This window comes from Dermacentor andersoni, chromosome 6 (genome assembly GCF_023375885.2).
Source record: "Dermacentor andersoni chromosome 6, qqDerAnde1_hic_scaffold, whole genome shotgun sequence".
Classification (NCBI taxonomy): Eukaryota; Metazoa; Arthropoda; class Arachnida; order Ixodida; family Ixodidae; genus Dermacentor; species Dermacentor andersoni.
The window spans coordinates 136510529-136531740 of NC_092819.1; the positions used below are offsets into that span (position 1 = coordinate 136510529).

Below are 21212 nucleotides of genomic sequence, written 5' to 3' on the forward strand. Positions count from 1 at the left end.
CACTTACTGAAGCTGCGTGCCGGCTTTTCAGCCAGCCCCCTCTTCTCGGCAAACACTCGCATGGCAGATTCCTCGTTGGCGTTACGTATTCTCCATGCACGTGCGCGGTAGCGCTGCAGAAGTCGCGGAGCGCCGTTTTCATTGCGGGGTGCTGTTCTCGCCGCGACGGTTGCATTCATGAGGCTGACGTAACACGCAGCTTCTGCCACTGTCGGGCCTGAATCCCCTTGCTGTCGCTTTCTGTGTCGTCCTCATCACTGTCGCTAGTCCACACTTTGGCAACAATGGCGAAAAGTCGAACCTCGTAGCCGACATCTCTTCGCGGTCGCAGCAGCGCTGCCGAGCAACTTCGCGTTCCAAATGCCACGCACCGTAGTCAACAGCAGATCCCTGTCACGTGCCAGTGCCGACTTTTTCGTGTCACATTCGATAGCACAAACGATGTCTAATTTTTCTTCTATGCTGAGCACCCGGCATCTTTTCTATCCGAGCTTCGGAATGACGAGAATCCTCGTTTGCACGACACTACAACACTCTGGCACGGCACCAAAATAATGTTGGTGTTGATGTGGCTTCACGCGCAAACGCACAGGGCGCATGGCGGCCGTTGTTCCGATCTCTGAGGCTTGTTGTTCTGCGGGGCCGCCCGATGGAGACGACGCACCGCCATGTTTGCGTGACTAAAAGTGGAAACAATACGTGTTAACCGACACGTACGCACTAAGTTGGCATGGTTTATGCGGATACAAAACACATTATGTTCAATGGCCGCTGAGTCGGGGATTTAACTACTACTTTTAAAACGATACTGCTGTTTAAGCGGGTATGGTTTAACGAGGTTTTACTGTATGCAGACCAGCTAAAGATCATTTGAACTGGTGCTCATTTCATGGAGCACTCGGCAAGGAAAGCCACACTGAATGAATAAGCTCGCACAGTCTGCTCAGCATGTAGCTCATCAGTTTTGTCATATTATAGGGCTGTGCAAATACAGTCGAACCCACTTATCACAATATTCAAATGCCACAAAAATTCCATTGTTATAACCGATAATTGTTGTAACTGGGTTGCATGAAAAAAAAAAGTAAAAATGGATGGCGTAGCTGTTCTGAGAAAACTATAATGGCGGGGAGGCCATTTCTGCTCTCCACCACCTCCCTCCATCCGGCTTCTGAGTGTTTCTATTCATTTAACTGTTTAACTCTCCTTCCTGTGCTACGATCGAATGTCATTAACAAGCTGCAGCTGTTGGCGTTTAAGAATGGCACTGCTATAATAACTGCAAAGAGGAGCTATGGGCGGCAAGTGACATACGAAGTCCACCGTGGCATCACCTTGGTGGCCCCAAAAGGTGCCTTTTAAAGAATGCGGGAATGTTGCCGCGGCAGCATCTCAGCTTGAGAAATCCAGAAGAAAGGCTGGAACAGGCATGTACTTCCCACTGGCTTGCACGAGAAAGCCCCCATGTCCGTCAGCCTTGCTTGCTTTACGCAAAGCTTGCCGACATCCTTTTTCAAGACATCCAGGTGCTCCACATAGTGCAGCGGAAGGTCCTTAATGATAACAAGCCTCTGAGGGACAATCATCTATAGGGTCTCCCACGGGAACAATGTTGAGGCAGGCTGCCCTACCACATCAGTGCTGCTGTCATGGCCGTCAATGTCGCTATCCTATGCAAGCACGTTTGCAACGATCACCTCAGCAGTTAGAAGCACTTTGTTTCCAAATCTGTTGCCGTGTGCTTTCTTTTCACTGGCAACGTTGTGCATTGTCGATGATCAGCGGGCGGATCAGCCATCTTCCGTTTCAGTGGCGAGTCAAACGAGCGTGAGAAATCCACGTGGCCAGGAGCAACTTAATGCAATGAACAAATACAAGTGACTTAGCAAAAATGCGCAAAATGTGGGCCCAGCAAGCAATCTGGGCGCAGTGCCGGCAGCATTGACAGCACGTTGGCATGGTCCATTCGTGTTTAGGAGGGCGGTGCGGCGCAAAGCTATGAGCGCAGCTTCTTCGTGTTCGGAGGGGCGGAAGGGCGAAGAGAGAAATCGCGCGAGGCTGGCGTGCATCTCTCATGGAGAGAAGCGCATGACGGCAGTTGGGCTGTCGGGGATCGTGAAGTGGCTCGCATTTCACTTTTTCTTTTTTCGTTTCAAGGATTTTACATTCCATTACTTTTCAGCACAGACACCCAGCAGCCAGACTTCATTGTTATAACCAATAGTGCGGCATGGGGACATTGTAGTAAGCTGGTTATTTCTCCATAGAAAACATACAAAAGTTGTCGGTGCAGCTGCTTTTTATTGTTATAACCGACAGATTGTTAAAACCGGTATCTGTGTAAGTGGGTTCTACTGTACTCAAATACTTTAAATATTATCGAATAATATATTTTAATTTTCGTATTCGATTGGATACGAATATTCGAAACAAATCGAGTATATTGCTGTCTGTGCAGGAGAAAACATGGCTCTTAGTGTTTATTTCTATGTAATTTAAGAAAGCGCGTCGGATTTTGTGCTGAACTTTCCAATATTTTCATGCTGCTGTCAAAATTTTGCCTGTAATGCAAGCTTAGCCATTGGACACCTAAGTTTCACAGAAAAGCCAGCCTCTCATAGCAAGGGACTTCGGTTTGTGAAAGCGAGGGTGGACTCTTTTGCAGGTACCACACCCAATCCTGAGCTTATTTCTAGACAGAAAATGCGATGAGCTACCATATTTACTCGAATCTAGGCCGGCCCCGATTCTAAGCTGACCCCCGAATGCCTGAAGCCAGAAAAAAATTTTAAAAAACGCCAAACAGAAAAGTGAGGACAGTCTTCACAAAATGAAAACAGCGTTTATCTAATATGAAAATGCTGAGCTCACTCTATGTTATCATCGAGCTTGCACGCGGACACACGCAAGCTCATGTCCCCATGTCTATGCATGCGCAGACAGTGCAGCATGGCTTGCATGCATCAAAACGCGGCGCGATCTTGGTGAACAGCTCCTCTTTGTTATTGTGTGCTTAGTTTCCTTATCGCTGTCTCCTCGTTGCGGTGCTCACCTTGCGAGCTTCCGCAGAACTCATCTGTCGTAACTTAATAGTGTTCTGTAAGGTATACCTGTACTTCTCTCATATCGAGATTCACCAAGCTGCTCCAAAACACGTATTTACTGCTCCAAACCTGCTCTAAAGTGCCAGATTGGCTGCTCCTAGAACTACTCCAAAACTTCCTTGGCTGCTTCCATCCCTGGGTTCTGGATCCCGAACGTTGGCACTGGGAAGTCATAGCAAACTGGGTAGTATCAACGGGGTTCTGCTGTATTTAAGAAAAAAATTATTTGTGCATGGGCTGCACCTCTGTTCTATCACGCACGCATCTCATCACATGCGGTTTCGCAACATTATCTGCAGATGATACCGACTTGGTAAATGGATGTTCTTTGGTTGTAATTACAGTTGATAACCTTCTGGCGATAAGCTTGTGTTGACTTGCCTGTTAGTATCATCACTAAATTTGTTCCTCAGCTCCTCACAGTTTGTGGCAGCCATGCCCACTGGCTACAATTTGTAAATTTCCTTATGGGCCACAAAGTGATTAGTTAGGGAGCTTTAGGTCTTGCTTAGCAAAGGTAGGGTACGCAGACCGCTGGGCTTATGAAAGAGTGCAAAAAGGTGTGCAAAATAACTCCAAAGGAGTACAAAAGAATGCAAGCCGGGCATGGTGCTTTGCATACACAAAGGTCCCTTTTGGTGCCCAAACCTGTTCGTACGAAAAATATAAAACTTCCTGTTAAAAACTGAATTACTGGATTTCGTTAATTAGTCAATTATTCATTTTGATTTCTTGCGTAAGCAATGTCTACATCATAGAGTAATTCAGTTAAAGGATTATAATTGTGCCATCTGCCACAGTCGTTTTTTTTTTAACTTCTGTATAAACTAAGACGACATGCTGTATGTTTAGCATGTGGCTCTTTCTTACGGATGACAGCGTATGGCATCATGCAGTTGTTCAGAAAGGCATACCAGTATGAGTTGAAGATTGAGTGCAGAAGTTCCAAGGACTCGATATAATGTCATTTTCAAAGAGGATGAGACAAAGGGCACCAATTAAAACTGATGACACAGCAAGGAAACATATATAGTTGACAGCTGTGGATTGATACTCTAATGTACAGGAACACCAGGGTGTGTCTGCCGTCTGAATACTGTCGACTTCCATCAATTTGACCCTGGTGGGACCGACAAAACTGATCGAATTATCTGGCGTTGGGGGGGGGGGGGGGGGGGGGTCGAATTAAACAAGACGCAGAAAAAGTTCAGGCTCATAGAAATGCATGAGCATAGGCCAGGACTTACGGCTGCGATTGAGTGAACGAAAAAATCTAATTAGCCAGGGTCGAATTCAACAGAAGCCTACTGTATACACCTCATGCTTTCCCATGAACAGCCTGGTTGGTTTAATTACCAAGAGGTAGAAGTCTGTAGAAGCGATCATGAATAGCCATGACAAACAATCAGTTTGCCTTTTTCTTTCATCTTTTACAACTTGGTGCAGTGAAAATCAGTTAGTTGTCAGGAGTGCATTGTCTGCTGCGGCGTGTGTGTTCTTCTGGTGTCATAGCTGGCATGGGCTCTTCCCTCCACCTAAAATATTGAGGTTTTTGTTGTATGGTTGTACCCTGCAATAACAAAATTTAGGGAAAAGTGAAAGAATTTGCTTTTGCAGGAATTTCGTTGTTGCAGAATGAGAGCAAGGACAGGAAATGCACTACAAAAGATTCATTGTTAAAATTCCATTAGTCTATTTTGGTGAGCCTTGCTTGAGGCTATGAAACCGCATTGCCATCACATAGTGCACCTCGTATATTGCTTGTAACATTGCGAAATACGATCATTTTGCTAGGTTTCACTAACTGAGCTTCGTACGCATTGAAGTGCAATTAACAGCATTCAGGACAAAGAATGGCGCATTCTCAGTCGATCGCTTTTGCAAGATTTTGCATAACTCGGCACCTGATATCAATGCCTACGAGCCACAGCGTTATGATAAATTCTCTCATAGACTCTACGAAACTTTTGTGTTGATAAACTATATTATTAGTATATTTGCCAAAGGTTGCCATCTGAAGAGCACAAGCATATATTTCATCACCATACTGATGTATGGTGATGAAATATATGCTTGTGCTCTTCAGATGGCAACCTTTGGCAAATATACTAATAATATAGTTTATTGCCTTTTAAGTGCTTGGTTGGATAAAATCGAACCACGCACTTTATTGACAATCCTGTTGATTTCATCATTTGTGTTGTCAACAAAGGATTTCCATTGTTTCGACCGTCTATAGTACTTTTGTCTCTCTCATTTTTCTATTCTTACGGCAAATTTTTTTTTTTTTTTTTGCTTTTGCCTTTAAGCACGGACAAAAATGATGTCTTTTGTAGGATGCAATTACGATGAACTAATCCCTATTCTGTGTTGGCAGCTTAAGTTTTGTTTGTACATTCTCCTCTAGTTAACTATAACAATAATGATGTCGTGCCCTGTTTTTACTTGTCTGCAGCCTGGAGTTGAACATGGAGCTGCCTCAAGGTGTCAACAGCACCATCGGCCAATCAACAGCAGCCTCTACAGAACAGGTGCGCCTGCCAGAGACTTACTTTTGGTTGATTTACAAAGGGTTAGAAAGGTGGCCTAGCCAAATAGCAATTGTCCCATGCTTACGGTGCTGAAAAAAATGTTTTCGGTTGTGTTGCGTGCGGTCCTGTTGCCATGGGGGCGAAAAGAGTACGAACATGGAAATTGGTGACCAACATGAACCGCATGAGTACATAAAGTGGAACAATGTAGGAAAAAGACATTTGTGGTACAATCATCTGAAATTCTGTGACACTGTCTAATTGCAACAATTTGCAATTATGATGATGTCAAGGCCAAAAGCAGCAGATTGCATTTATTAGGATGGTCATCAAGTGCCAGTTGAGGCTTGCTTCAGTCTAGCGCGAGAACATCGTGCATCAGGCTCTTAAACTTCACAACTACACAGATTATTGTCCGCTGTTGAAAGAAGTGTACTATTAGTACCTTTCCATCGATTATCATTGGGATAGGGTATAGCGTCCCACAGATTAGCCTTTTCATGTGTAAATGTACATCTAGTTGGTGATATCATCCACTTCTTTCCAATAAGGGCAAAGAAATGTTCCAGGCACTACTTTATGTTCTTTACTACTGAAGTATTCTTTACTTCTGGCTAGGTGTTCCCATTAGCAGTGGACCATACTGTACATTAGGTGTTGCAGTCACGAAGTGCATTTTTTCACAGACTGTTGAAATTTTGCGCTCTTAAGTGCGTCACTCGGTAAACATTGTTTATTATGAGCTCTAAAAAGCCTCTGTTTGCAGAAGTTCAGTTACTCGCCTGATTAACTGAAATCGTCTGTACATCCTTAGTGATAAGTATGCAATGAGTCAGCACTGCTGCTTAACTGGCCAGACAGTACGTTAAGCTATGTGACATCTGTGTCAGGGATTCATCACCAGTACATTTTGAAGGGACACTGTGAGCAATGCTGATTCAGTTTAGAGAAGCAAAGCATTCTTTTGCAGCTCTGTTTTCATGGATTTGGTCGGAAAAAAAGTTATTCCCAGTGAAAATGAAAGCCAAGCACCCATTTTTAACCCTTCGAGGGTCGATATTTTTTGCCATATGCGACCGCCCAGGGTCGTTTTTTTATTTTTTTTTTATTTCAGATTTCAATTCTTCTCATGGACTTATTTCGAAAAAAATTTACTGCAATTTTTCTAGGGTGACGGTAAAGTGAGAAAAAAATATTTTTCGTTGGTATATATATACTCTTCATTCATGAATAACAACAATAAAAAAGGAAATAAACTTAGAAGAATTAAAAATTTGATGCATTTTTATACACATGGTTCAAGGCCTTGAAAATGCCCACACGAGAATATTTGGCAAGACTCAAATGTTCCTGCTCTTACACTAATACATACGCCCATAGCGTAATCGAACTGCGTAGGTGCGCGCACTCAAGAAAACTGTGTGGTTGTGTGCCCGTCAAAAAAGCACAACGTGTGACAAACTTCTGCTAATCTTCATCTTATCGCCAACCAGAGGCAATTGGTTTTCGCGAGTGTCAAAAAAAAAAAAAAAAAAGCAACGGAAACCTATGCACGGCGGCATCTTTCCTATGCACACCCCTCTGAGCACTAAACGAGCGAGAGACAGGCGGTTGCCCTTCGAGCGATTAGTAACGAGATAGCCATCAGTTTTACAAGCGAAAGAAGCTGAAACCGCCCGCGAAACAAAACACGAACCGCCGCCCGCCCATACGTGCCAATGCGCAAGCGGTAGTATATAGTCACGTGGGAGCAAACTAGCTCTAAAACAAACCATGCAACTGTAACCGAGAGAAAGAGGCACGCGAAAAAAAAATCCCTGTATTCCCACATAATGGCAGCACATGACAGAAAAGAAAAAGTTCGGAAATTGGTGCGCTTTTTAAATGTACAGACGGCGCCTTAAATATACGGCACCCACCATTTTTTTTAGTTGTTCACAGCGCCGTGTATTTACATCATTGACCCTCAAAGGGTTAAAGTTCATTTCTTTCTGGGATAGGCAAGGCTTCACAATCACATGTAGCAAAATTCTTTAAAGGGTCCCTCACCAGGTTTGGCCATTTTTAGCTGACAAGCACAGTGCATACAATGCGCCCTAACGATTGTGTCTGTTAAGAAGGGACACTGCTACTGTAACAATGTTCATCATCTTTGTCATCAATATTAATGCAACTTTGCAGTCTTCTTAAGGTATTTGTGCTGATTTTAATTATGTAAATAGTTTTGTTGTTCATCAGTTAGCTTCTATGATAATTAACATCTCACTTCTGTTGTTTAAGACCACAATAGAAAATAAATGGCAACATAAAAATGAATTGTAAGGCATGTTTAGATAGCATAAAGGAACAAAGGATAGCAAGCACGTTTTTTATCCGACCCTTTTATTTTACAGCCCATTGAATACAAGCCCACAAAATATGGCAACCATGTGGCAGGAATTGTAGCAAAATAATTATTTTCCAAAGTGAGAACAAAAAAATTTGCTTGCTATACTTCATAAAGTATGCATTAGGCTCCATTCTGCAAACAAAAATTTTAGTTCTATCTGTTCTTGATGTTAAAATATCGAGGCCTGAATATTACATGGAGCCCAAAATTTGTGTTTTGAGAAAAGTACAAAAAACAAACAGCATTAAACATGAGGGGACATGGCATCCAGAAAAAACATTTTTGATACTCGCTCTAGACATATGAAACTTTCAGGACACATCCAATCGTGAGTGCTGCTTATAAGTATGCAATTAGATTTTTTCTGTGGTCAATAAAAAAATGTTACAATTCTTCTTGTGTTCAAAATTTGGAATGTGATTTGAAACATATGTACTGCAACAACATAGCTAAAATTAAGCAGGTATGTTCCTGGATGTTCAAATACTGCAAGTTATTACTTGGATGTTTGTATCTGTACTTCAGCCAAGGTTATGAAATATTAAAGTTGTAGCTTTACAAATGTGAATTCTTGTTGGGGATTTTTACAGGATTTCAAAATATTTCAGTCTCCTAAGACACTATGTCATAGTTTTTGTGCACTCTCTGACTCGCGTGCATTCAAGGAAAAAAGGAGTTACTAGAATTGAATGAATAGAAGGGACACTGTGCTTATCCCAGAATTTCAGACAAAGAAGCTATGCTTGAGAAAAACAAGAAAAAACTTTGAAAAGAAAAATGGGAAAATATAAATTTCGAGCTCCAAACTAAAACAATAAGTACAATATAATTAAAGATGCAAAATTCTTTCGCTGATGTAGACATTAGGTGCGCGTATAGGCTCGTAACAGAATCTGGAATGCACCAACAGTGACTTATCTTCGGCGCTATCTTATCGGCTTGCCTGAACTTTGAGATAATCACCTCCTTTTTCTTGCCGTAGGAAGTAGAAACAGCTTGTGCTTCGCTTTTCATGGACGCGTGTTCGGCTTCAAACTTTTTTTAGAGAGGGCCGATTTACTGCTTACGTTCGCAATACGATGAAGAAATAAATGGCGTATCAGCGGTTTTGGAAGCAACCCACTGCTGGGAGCTCGTCTGCTAGGCCTAGTTGCCATAGCTACAGCCAATCAGAAGGTGTCTCTCAGCGAGCTGGCACACTGAGCCAATAGAAGGGCCGTGCGCATCACGAGTTTCGTGAGACCGACCCCCGATTGTTTTATGTTGGCGCTTTTTCTATGCTGTCGTCAGTGAGGACGCGAGGAACTGAAAGGTGGAACTTTGAGCTTTCGAACGATACCAAGATTGTCGCTCTCAATGCCGTATGGGAAAGACAAGAAATAGCTCCATGAAATCCGGTGTTTCTGCCCGATTTTGGGGTCGTTGTTCACTATCTGTGCTGACAAAATATTGTCACGTGGTGGTGACGTTGAAGAACACAGTAGCAATACTGTGAACGACAAAACTAACTTTTATTGGGTGAACCTGTGCCCACAAGACAGGCTACATTTATAGCACAACGATAGCGGCAAACACAGTCGGCAATCGGCGAATATCTGATCAACGGGTCAAGCGCGTCGGCTTTTATACATCAATCGTCGAATGTTCCAGACTAATCGTTGAGACCCGCGTGCCTTTCACAAAGTTCTACACCATTCGCGTCAGGTGATAAAATCAGATAACATAAGGTTCAGCGACAACAGACAGCGGATAGAAGCATCAATAACTTTCCAGAAACTTCGGATACATGCAGGCGCGTCCCGCGCTGTGCGATAACATTTGTTAGGCGACGAAACGTGGTCGCCCGATAAAGATAAGTACACGTGTCAATATTTTTTTCAGACACGTAGGGTGCGTCTTCGGGTACGTCGTTTTGATAGGGTGTAGATTAGACATTACAGATGCCGAAACATGTAGTTCCCAAAAATCTATTTTTTTTCACGATTTTTGTTTTTTGAGACCCATGTTCCCCCTTAAGTATCCCTACATGCTGCAGACAGAGCTTAAATTTCAAACCAAACGCCATTTGCCCTTATCCTCGCGGGTGCCATGCTCCCAGCTGGAGAGTTGATGACAATCGCACAAGTGCGCCTAAGTATATGGTAGTGTTGTGACATCACTCACAGTGACAAGTGACTTCAAGAATTATTCAAGGCAACATCACTGATTTGTTTAATCTGTTACTTCATTAGACTAATTGAGGTTTAGAGAAATAATATAACATACAAATCCAATGGCTGCGTGTTTCTATTTTGCTTCGTACTCTAGCAGGAGATATGTACTTCCATTTCGCCTTGTTCCCACGTCGTGCAGTTGCACGCACAGAGAACAAAATTATGTCATTTTCTACTATGTTCCAGCGCTGTGATCATGCTCTTTCATCCTCTCGTGTCTGCCTCAGTGCTCGTGATTGTGGCACTGACTTATACAGCTAATCAGGTGTTCTCATGCAGCGTTGGCAAAATTGTCCGCTGCGTTAAGCGAGACAAATGCAACAGCTCGCGCGTGAGACCATCACCAGAACTGCACCAGTCAGCAAAAATGCGTGCATGCGAGAGAGAGAGAGTGAGCGAAGGTAAGGCCTGTGACGTATCCGTCAAGCAATCCTCTGGCTCCGGTATGAGAGAACACAGGGAAGGAATTTTGCTTGCAGAGGCGAGATGGGCTAAGTGGAGAGAGTGTCTATGACGGTGGTGACGCCGGCCTCCTGAAATAGTGGGTTCGCGGCACTTCAAATATTTGTATGTCTGCTATTAAATAACAAATTTGAAAAATTGTTGCGGTAGAACACTCCTTAGACAGCATGCAACAACTTCCAGCACATAACCAAAATTTGCTATGTGGCCTGATGAGAGGCCCTTAATGCCCTATGGCAAAGTGACGTTTAAAAGAATACCGCATTGTCAGCGCCAATACATCATTGTGGTATTGCAGATTTTAAAGTGTTTTCGTCATGGGCGTGCAAACATTAAAAAATTTTGAATACTATCAAATATTATATTTTTAATATTCTATGTTTGAAACAAATCAAATATATTGCAGGCTGTGCAAAAGCAAATGGGTTTCTTAGCGTTCTTTTCTATCTAATCTAAACATATGTACCCTATTTTGTGCTGAATATTGTGGATCATCATTTGCTGCTGGGGAAATTTTGCATGTAAAGCACGCTCGGCCAATAGACATCTAAGCTTTTCGGAAAAGCCAGCTTTTCCATAGCAAGGGGCTCGTGTTTGGGGACAGCGAGGGTGCACTTGAAGCACAATGAAGGGGGATGGGGACGATTTCTCAAAAGGATCCAACCACAATAAAAATGCTCTTTTTTGGGAGTATAGGTCCAATGGGCCGATTCTCAGCAGTGCGTTCATGCGGCCTCACAATGCAAATATGCCATTTCTCTGCCCATGTCACGCCTCCGTGCAATGTATCCCATGCCTCTTACAACATGTCAAGATAGGATGGCCGATACACTACCGCAATATGTGCCTGAGTAAGACCCAAAACTTGTAGTACAGATCTCACAGGCGAAGAGCATTTTGCAATGGGCATTACCACGATGCCTGCACGCATGATGGTATGCTAGAGAGCTCAGGCATACTTGGAGTTATACAATAAAAAAAAAAATTATTCATTCGAAGCTGCCCTCTCCCATCTTCCTGTAGTATAATGTAGTATGCAGTGAAACCTTGTTAATTCGGCTTTCATTGTATTGAAAAACGGTTTCCCAATTAACTGACTGTCAAATTATTGAGGGTATCAAGAAACAATAAACAAATGCTTACTACATCAACCCACCTTTACTTACTGAATGAATGAGCAAATCCTGTTTCTATTCGGCACAAAAGCAGTGCAGAAGCTGCAGTTTTCGTCACCTTGTGACTGACTAGCCCCCGCAGCAGCAAAGGCCTCGCGACTTCCTTGACAGCGCTACTGCGGCGCACGCTTTCATCTGAGACACCCTTTTCACTGCTGCTTGTTTGTTCCAATTATTTAGTCGCCAGGGAGGTGGTTGCCCACACAGCGTTCATACATCACGATGTAGCGAATGCTCTTCACCCTCGTCAGCATTGCACCGAGTCAAAGCAAAGCTGTTTGCTACAATCGCTGCGGACAGAACTGCGGCTGCTGTTGACGAGATCGTGAATGGCGACCTTGCGGTTCTAAAGGCACACAACCAATACACACACTGAGTCAAAACGAAACTACCGTTTCCTGCAACAACTGCGGACGAAACTGTAGTTGATATTTGCGCGGTAATGGATGGTGACTAGGAAGTTTTGAAGGCACGCAGCTGACGCGTGCACCGAGTCAAAATGAAGCTACCATTTGCTACAATCGCTGCAGACAAAATCACGGTCACTATTGACACGATCATGAATAGCGACTACGCAGTTATGAAAGGAGGCAGTCGATGTATGTACTGAGTAAAAAAGAAACAACAGTTGGCTGCAGCCACTGTGGACGAAACTGTACTGTTTATCAACACGATCGTAGATGGCGACTACGCATTTATGAATGCACACGGCCGACGTGGTGGTACGCATGGGAGGCAGACGCAAGAATAAAAGCTTTAAAGGTGCAAATAGGCACAGAGTGTTCTGGTATTGCTGTCATTCACATAACTTTTCCCCTGATAATTATGGCAATGTGGACTCGGCCGCTTCGTTTCAGTTGTATGCTGGCACCATTTCTTCGTCTTTTGTGGCGCTCCACGCTCGCCGAGCTCCGAGAGAATCAACGAGAGTTTCATTGCATTAAGTGCGTACGCCTGCCGGGACCAGAGCGCAAGTCCGAATTACCTGATTTTCCTAATTAACGAGAGTCAGATTAACAAGGTTTTACTGTATCTTGCAATATATTGATGGTAGTGCTATATTTTTGCAAACGCAGTACCACGACAAACAATGAGTCAGTCAGATGTCTCATCATGAAGGAAAACAGAAGGGGCTTGCTCCAGAAGCTGTGCTGCAGAATTCCTGTTTGCATGAGACGCAAAACACCTTTCTTTTAATTGAAAAGTCAACATTCTTGCAGTTCTATTCTAAGCGACGGTCATAGCAAACAGTGCAGTATCACTTCACTTTAGTTGGGCATGAGTGAAGCTTTCTCCTTGCTCATGTGTCATTTTTGTAGTGGCACCCCCAATCCTGAGCTTATTTGCTTGACAGAAAATGCTATGAACTATGACTGGTACAGGGTCAAATGCCTCCAAGTTTGTGGGCATTTGATGATGTATAATAAGGCACAGGTTGATGAGAGCAGTCAGCTAGTGGGAATTGCTTATTTTTCCAAGTTAACATGAGTCAAATGCACAGTCCTTCAGTGTAACTGCTTAGTCTATTTTCTTACCTTTGGCAATGTATCGTAGAACCTCGTTGATGCAATCCCGTTGCATACGATTTCCCGGCACCAACGTTCACGATCGAGAACAAAAAATTCCCCAATAGAGTTACGCTGCAATAGAGTTGCTTGCAGTTACGTTAAGCAGTCAGGGTTCCTTTAATGCTATCACATTGCACTCTTAAAGGTGAAGCTTAAGTGTCCTCCAAATGTTTAGGGAGGTGCATGTTGCAGTGGGCAGGTGTCTCTGTCCCTAGGGCCGGTATAACGTAAAACTGTTCCGATCTGGACATCATCATTAGAGGAGCCTATAAGCAGGCCTTAGGACTACCCAACCACACCAGCACGGAACTTCTACTACAATTAGGTATCCACAACACGCTAGACGAGTTAATCGAGGCCCAACGTCGATCTCAACTAGAGCGGCTTATCCTCACGGAAACGGGCCGCAGCATTCTAAACAAGCTTAATATTACCTACCACCGTCAACATGGAGACAAACACCCAATACCACGCAACATTCAGCACTGGATACACACCGACCCTATTCCGAAAAACATGCACCCAGACTACAACAAAGAACGCAGCAAGGCACGAGCTACCTCCCTCATCAAAGCTTACGCCAACACCGCGGGCGTCACCTTTGTCGACGCCGCTGAGTACCAAGATGGACGGCGCTTTGCGGCGGTTACCACAGCAGGCGGCTTGCTCCGACATGCTGCCAGCATCATTACCAAAAATGCCGAGACGGCCGAGGAAGTGGCCATCGCCCTGGCCACTCTTGACCCAGCCTGTCACACCATACTGAGTGATTCTCGCGCAGCAGTCAACAACTACATCAAAGGTCGTATTTCTCATCAATCACTCCGTATCTTACGACAAGCCCCGCATTCGTCTGAAAATCAAATCACCGTCGTCTGGATCCCAGCACACGCCAGTGTTGTCCACCCGCACCTCACCAACCTCAACGAGGTTACACACTCCGTAGCACGAGGACTAGTCAACTGTGCCAGAGACGGTGCAGGTGCACCCGCAGGGCACGACCGCCTTACAACATACAACGACCTTGTAAAGTCATTTTACCTCGCAAGAATAACCTTCCCCACCCCTCACCGCAAGTTAAACAGGGCACAGGCAACCACCCTTCGCCTGTTACAGACGAATACATACCCCTCCCTCACACGCTATCACACTATATACCCCGACATCTACCCGAGCCAGACGTGCAAGGTCTGTAAAACTGAATCGGCAACACTCCCCCACATGCTATGGGAGTGCAATCATCAATGCCAAGACCTTAATCCCGTGACCCTCTCGTCGAGATGGCACGCCGCCCTGCGCAGCTCCCATCTCGACGACCAACTCTGGGCGACCCAGCAGGCCTACGAAGCGGCGAAGAGGCAAGACCTCGACGTCCCATCGTGGGAGGCGTAGGCCCAGCCGACTGAACTGCTGGTGCTCATTAAAGTTCACTCTCTCTCTCTGCTTTTATGCTCATGTGGGCAAGGCCTGAGCTGTTCTGACCTATCACAAAGCACTGGTGGTGGATTTGTAATAAAAACAGATTGGAATAGTTTGTCATACCAGGAAGTTAAGCATTAGTTGCATTGGAATCTCCCTGGTCTATTATGTAGTAATGGCTTTCAATAAACCACAGTAATTCACAACCCTGGCTCCTCCGTATGATCTGTTGGTGAAGCTCATCTCCGGGCACTTTACCTACACTGACTAGGCGGTAAAGAGAAATGTATTTATAAAAATGTCCTTGGCTTCTTCTCTAAATTTCGGACTTACTATTGCAGAAAGCATGTTCTTTTTTTTGCAGTTGTCACCACTAATTAAACACCTACAGGCACTATACCAAACGTTGCATGCACTAGAACGCTTTAGTGTCTGGGTAATCTGCTTTAAAATTCAGCTTAAGACATTACTTAAGGGGCCCTGAACCACGTTTTGTCGATGTGGAGAAAGGCATTTAAAGTGAAAATAGGCTATTTCAGAAATACTTTGCTGCAAAAAGTACTTCAATGCGTTCAGCAGAAGTGGAGTTATTGGCAATCAAACACGGCCTCCGCTGTGCTGCCATTCCTTCTTCAATGCCTTGCACTGCGAAGGCTACTGCGCAGTGGGGCGTGCCCACAACCCTCCGCCTTCTAAATGTCACCGTGGCACACTGTTCAAATTTCATTTTTGATGTTAACGTAGACGCCATGACTTCGTCTTTGATGCCTACGATGTGCTAAACGCAAGCGAAACGCAGTTGTCCTCAGCGAGCCGCAGTGCACTTAGCCAGTGGACTCGTTGCGGCACCCCACGGCGGCCGCGGTATCTACACCATGTAGCCAACCACAACTTAATGTCAGCTATCGGCCAATAGCCGTCTTAGGGCTATTGAAATGAAATGGTGTGTCTGATGACGAAATGGTGTGTCTAGAAGAGAATGAAGACAGGGCATTTTGTTGAAAAGAGAGTGTGCAGCTGCGTGCAGCGTAGCCTCTCCCAGCCGACACTGCACCATGTTGCAGCTGCTTTGGGTGACATAGGGAGGTTTTTCGTAGAAGCTGCGTGGTCAGAAAAGAGCTATCAAAGAACCCTAGTGATAGCGATAGCTCTACGCTGTCAGTGACACATATAACAACTGAAAGTCATGCTTATCTCCCAGAACCCCGTACCACTATTAGAGGGGCACCAGCGGGTAGCCCTCGCAAGGCACATACCAAGGCAATCCTGGACAATGAACAGCCGGGCTAGGCATCCAAAATTGGAGAAGTGCGGCGTACCGAAACAGTGTAGTGTATGCAGAACCTCAAACTCAAGTGAAGGCCCTTTGCATTCTTGCTCAATCTATCCCTGAAGTTTTGTTCTGAAAGCACCTCTCTGCAACACTGGAGAAATCCACATGAAAGCTACTATAGAGAGTGTAGAGGTGTCGGAAACCAAGGAATCTTACTGAAGTTCCTGCATGATGTGATGTTCAAACTATTCATATAATGGTTGTTTTGAACGTGGCCTTAGTTGTTTGACTTGTACCTCTGTCACACGGCATGTGTAATGTCTTTCACAGTAACTGATGTTCATACCGAATGTCAGTGCGGTCTTGCGTTCTCTGTCTGCACGGGTATACAAAATGGCATTCGTAATTATTGGCGATGTTTATCGGCACCTTGCACATGCAAACACTTGGTAGTCGACATGCATACTTTCCCATTGCACTTCGCCCTGCGCAAATCAGTAAGGTGGTCTTCTCCCACTTTCAGCAGCGTGCGTCTTGTCGTCAGTCTAGTACTCTTTTCGCTTCCCATTCTTCTCTGACGAAGCCGCAGAGTTGGCTTCCGTGGTTAGCAGATAGGCTTTAGCATGGCACCACTTTAAAAACAATATACAGAAATAAAAAAACAAACAGACGAGCGTTTGTAAGTATCGCTGACAAGAAATGCTAGCGTCCAGTCGGAGACTGGGAACAAAAATATAACTGCACAATCTACTTCAGCTATTAAGGTTTTAGTTGAGCGTGTTCACACTCAGCTCAGCAGCTGAGCAAAGTGAAAGCACGAATGCGCATGCGCCATCCGCTTAGGCGTAAGCGGGCTAGCAGAGCAAGGAACACGGTCTGCTTAGAAGCTGCCTGAGCGGAGCGTGCTGCACAGGGCGTTGGCTAGCGTTGGCGTCACAAAGGATTGTATTGGATGCAGAAAGCAAGCTCGCTGGCTATCGTGTGGCGTTCCCCAAGATGGCGCTTTATTTTCCACTGAATAAAATGGACCAGTAATGCATTAAAAGCTCACGTCTAGATACTTTATGGACAAATAAGTTATATATATATATATATGCATTTTACTTTATAAAAGTGATCAACGGGTGTGTATTTTTTTCTTTAGCCTTTCAGGCCAGAGGGCTCCGGAGACATACAAAAACAAAGTTCACAATAGGGGGTCAGAAAATTTAGTTATGGGAATTCATTGTACATTCTTTTTGCTTTTCTTCTTTTTACCTAGGTAGGACATTAAGCAGTTTAATAGGAATAGCTTGGTGGCGCAACCCACCGCCCCATTCCAAAAGGGACGCTTATAGCATCCATCCATCCTTCCGCTCCTCTACGCTAAACGTTTAACTAAAACGTGAAAATCGCCTGCCGCTCCGCTGTGGCTTAGCGGGGCAACTCGGAGCGGAACCTGCCATAAAGACGCTGAACTAAAACACTCTATTGTGCTGTATGTCACAAAATTATTTAAAAGTTCATAACAGCAATTATGACAACCTTTTCTGATACCATTTCGTTATAACTTAAGGATTTCGTAATTTTTTGCCAAGCCTGCCATCGAGGTTACACAAGTCGCACTTGCATGAGTTCTGGATACTCATTCAGTGGGCGAATGCCATTAGCTGTGAATGTCATTCATTATGCCCGTGTAGAAGCAACAAAAATGGCACTAAGACGTAATCTCATTCGCTGCAAATGACATTACACATGCCGTGCGACAGGAGTATTATTTATGATATTGGAAACTGCAACTTTCATCGCTGGCTTTTCCACAACCTTTGATTGTCTATGAAATGTGAAGAAATGAGCAAGTAGATAAATACGGCCAAACATAAAATGACAACCACTTCGTGTCAGCACACTTGAATAGGTGTTCAATGTAGTGGGCACGACAAGACATTTTGTACGATCACGATATGTCCATGTGGGTTCAGGCAAAGAAAACAAGCAGTTGAAGAAAATGATGGAATGTACAAAGTAAGAATGAATCCTAAATTTAGGGACACATGCACAATGAACACTTCCATGGGCCATGCACTTTTCCTGCATCAAAAAGACAAATCATTAAGTCTGTTCAGCGTGAATCTCAAAGCAGTCTCTTTAATTCATAAAGAGCACAATTCATAGGGATGTGTTAAGGCAGTTCCTACCAAATTTTAGAAAAGGAAGGACACTAGCGCTTGTTTTTGCTAACAATCCTCAGTGTATACAGTTGCCTGATAATCCAGACTTCATGAGTGCACTGTCATGATTCCCGTAGAGCTAAATTTTTTTCGCAACCAATTTTTTGAACGAGTTTAGGCCCTAAAGTTTTATTTTCTGGACTAAATCGCTCACTCTGAGCCATGCTGCCCAATCTTGAATGCTGCCATGTTGGATTTTCTGCTGGCTTGGCCAGGCTAGACTTCTAGTGGCCCACTCTGTAGCCTCCAAGATTGGGAAGCACGCGCCGCCCTTCCTTCTCAGAGGTCATGCCTGCTCTTTGGCTGGCAAAACGCTCCAGGGGATGCCACTTTTTTTTTTAATTCACTTAGTGCGAGAGTTTCGTTCGCCATTCTGTATGTGGTATGTCCACAGGGCAAGTGTCTCTTGCCAATGTTGTCGCATCTTTGTGTCTATTTGTGCGGCTTCACATTTGTGTGCTCGGCGCCACCTGCTGTGCCGTTGCGAGAGCCAAATGGTGCAAGGAAACATGGCTTGTTTCTTCGATCTGCATTGGCGGAGGTTGCTGGCGAGGTGACACTCTTATTGACTGTACACAGAGACGTCAGTCTTGCACAAATCCATGCAAAACTGATCGCCTGCGAGCATAGTATGAGGCAAGGCATCATCAGAGATTCTTTTAAGCCGCTTTCAACCTAATACTTTCTTTCTTTTTTTTTTTTTTTGACGGGTTGGGGGGGGGGGGGGGGGCTGCACAAATTTTTCAGACTGTTCTATATTTCTGACTATTTTTTGGTCCCTGCGAAGTGCAGAAAATCGGTCGGCGACTGTAGTTCAATTTTTTTTTACTCATCACACTTGGCTCCTGTTCAGGAAGCAGAGTAGTCCGCTGACCTTTCTTTTATTCATTTCTTAGCATCTTCTTGCTTATAGTACTATTGCCTGACGCACTCGTTCACTTTGTCTTGTCTCGCAGGACGAGCTCACGCAACGCCTTGCCAAACTGAGGCAGCTGTGATCGGCATCTCTGTGCTCTACAACATTTGCACACACACCACCCGAAGTTCCTGCTGCAAAGACAGTCCCATTTATCGGGTGCACCGCTTCTCCTTTTATTTTCTTTACACATATCTTTTTTTTTTCTCGTTCTTTTGCATCGAGAGCAACACAAGCTTCATCATCTAGAGGGCAGCAGTGCCGCCTCTGTTATACTGCGCCCGGACAGAGCACTTCTGGAAACATGGAACCTGGGAACCATGCTGGAGTTGCCTTTCCTGTGTAGTGCATTAAGAGCTTTTGTCTTTTTTTTTTGTGTACATAGAAAATTCTGACAGCAGCAACTAAGTGCACAGGAATATGTTTTGCCCAGCACGACCATCCTTGATGTTGATGGCTTCCTAGTGCTGAGATGAAATAAAATTAACATGCGGAGGTGGCTTCCCCCAACCAACTGCGGCATGTGCTTAGCTCAAGAGACAACTCGAAATTGTTTTTGTTCATGAAGGCTATAATGCTTACAGGCAACGTTTTCTCAACCGTGCCTGTTGGACATGCTGTGTGGTTTTGCTATTCAGTAACGATTAGCACAAGAAAACACAGGGCAGAGAAGAGAAGCATATCAATTGAGAAAGTATGATAAATAAATAAAGTGTAGTATAAGGGCCAGTAAGCCGATTTTTGTTGCCATATTTATAGGTGCTTAGATGTTTGTGGACAGCAGTTGGTGGGCATCATTTTTATGCAAATAAAAAGCTTTTGCAGGTTGTATTTCAAGGACTACTTTGCAATTTCCTTCTTAATTTTCTGGCAATTACATGTTGTTCTCGGCTACTTGTTTAATTAAGACATGTAGACATTCCATCAATGCCTGAGAAGTATATGCATATGGTCCAAGCATCCTGAGCAATAGCTTAGTAGTGCTGTTATCTGAGCAGTTTTGTCTTGATGCATTTCGTAGGAGAAGTGTGCATACAGGAAGCAAAGTGGAAGAGTTCATAAAGAATTGTATCCACATTCAACTTGCATTGAACGTGTCAGTACAACAATCTTCTATGCAATGAATCCTCAAGGTGAGACTATAATGTACACGGGAAAGCTTTAAGAAACCTAGATTCTGGCGAAATATTGTAGGCTAAAGTATTTCATGTACTTGGAGTGACTTCTGCTAGATTCAAGGGGCCACAACACCGAATTGTTTAGCTTTAATTATGTAATGCATGCTTAACCATATGTATCCCATAGCTAGCTGGCAAAGTTTGAGCCCATTCGGTGCTGTAGAGCATTTGTAATGGAATTTTTTTATTTCGCAGTTGAACCGTACACGAGTCTTTCATCACTAACTGGTGAAGAAATGAATTGCATACTGAGCTACAGCACGCTCGCATTAGTAGAGGCCAATTTTGAAGGCCATGCTTTCGTGCACTAGAAGCACCAGAAACAATTTCAAGAACACTAAATATGTCGTGGTCACTACGTGTTGCTTTGTTTCTGCATTTGCATCTCGGCGGGAAGCCCGAGAGAGTTTCTGCAGGCATCCTCTAGTTCTTGCTGCTTTTATCGCCTAAATAAAAAAATTGCAGACACAATTAAACAGTGACACTCTTGCGGCATCGTTGGGGGCAAGAGCATGCACAACAAGACGTCCGACATGATTTCGAACTGTTCCTATTGGTTCGGGCGACCCTAAACTTCCCTATGTCACACAGTGCGCACTAAAATGGCGGTCGCCATCAGTGAAATGAGCTTCAAGGCAGCAATTTCGGATTTAAATTTCCAGTTATAATGTGCTCCTAGAGCCCAGTTTTGTGTGTGCTTGTAACCGTATTAGCCCTTCCACTCTCAGTTACAATGATAAATTGAATATAGTTGGAGGACGGTGTCATGGCCCC

The 21212-nt window shown here is 44.1% G+C and overlaps 1 protein-coding gene across 1 annotated transcript in view; it reads left to right on the forward strand.

The window, feature by feature from the left end:
* The window catches only part of Chmp1 (charged multivesicular body protein 1), a 41522-nt gene extending 21431 nt beyond the window's left edge, over positions 1-20091 (forward strand). Inside the window, exons 5-6 of the mRNA XM_050172173.3 lie at positions 5560-5635; positions 19301-20091. Of these exons, the coding sequence (XP_050028130.1) occupies positions 5560-5635; positions 19301-19342 (118 nt within the window). The 3' untranslated portion in view covers positions 19343-20091. The remainder of the gene's footprint in view (positions 1-5559; positions 5636-19300) is intronic.
* The last annotated feature ends 1121 nt before the right edge of the window (positions 20092-21212 follow it).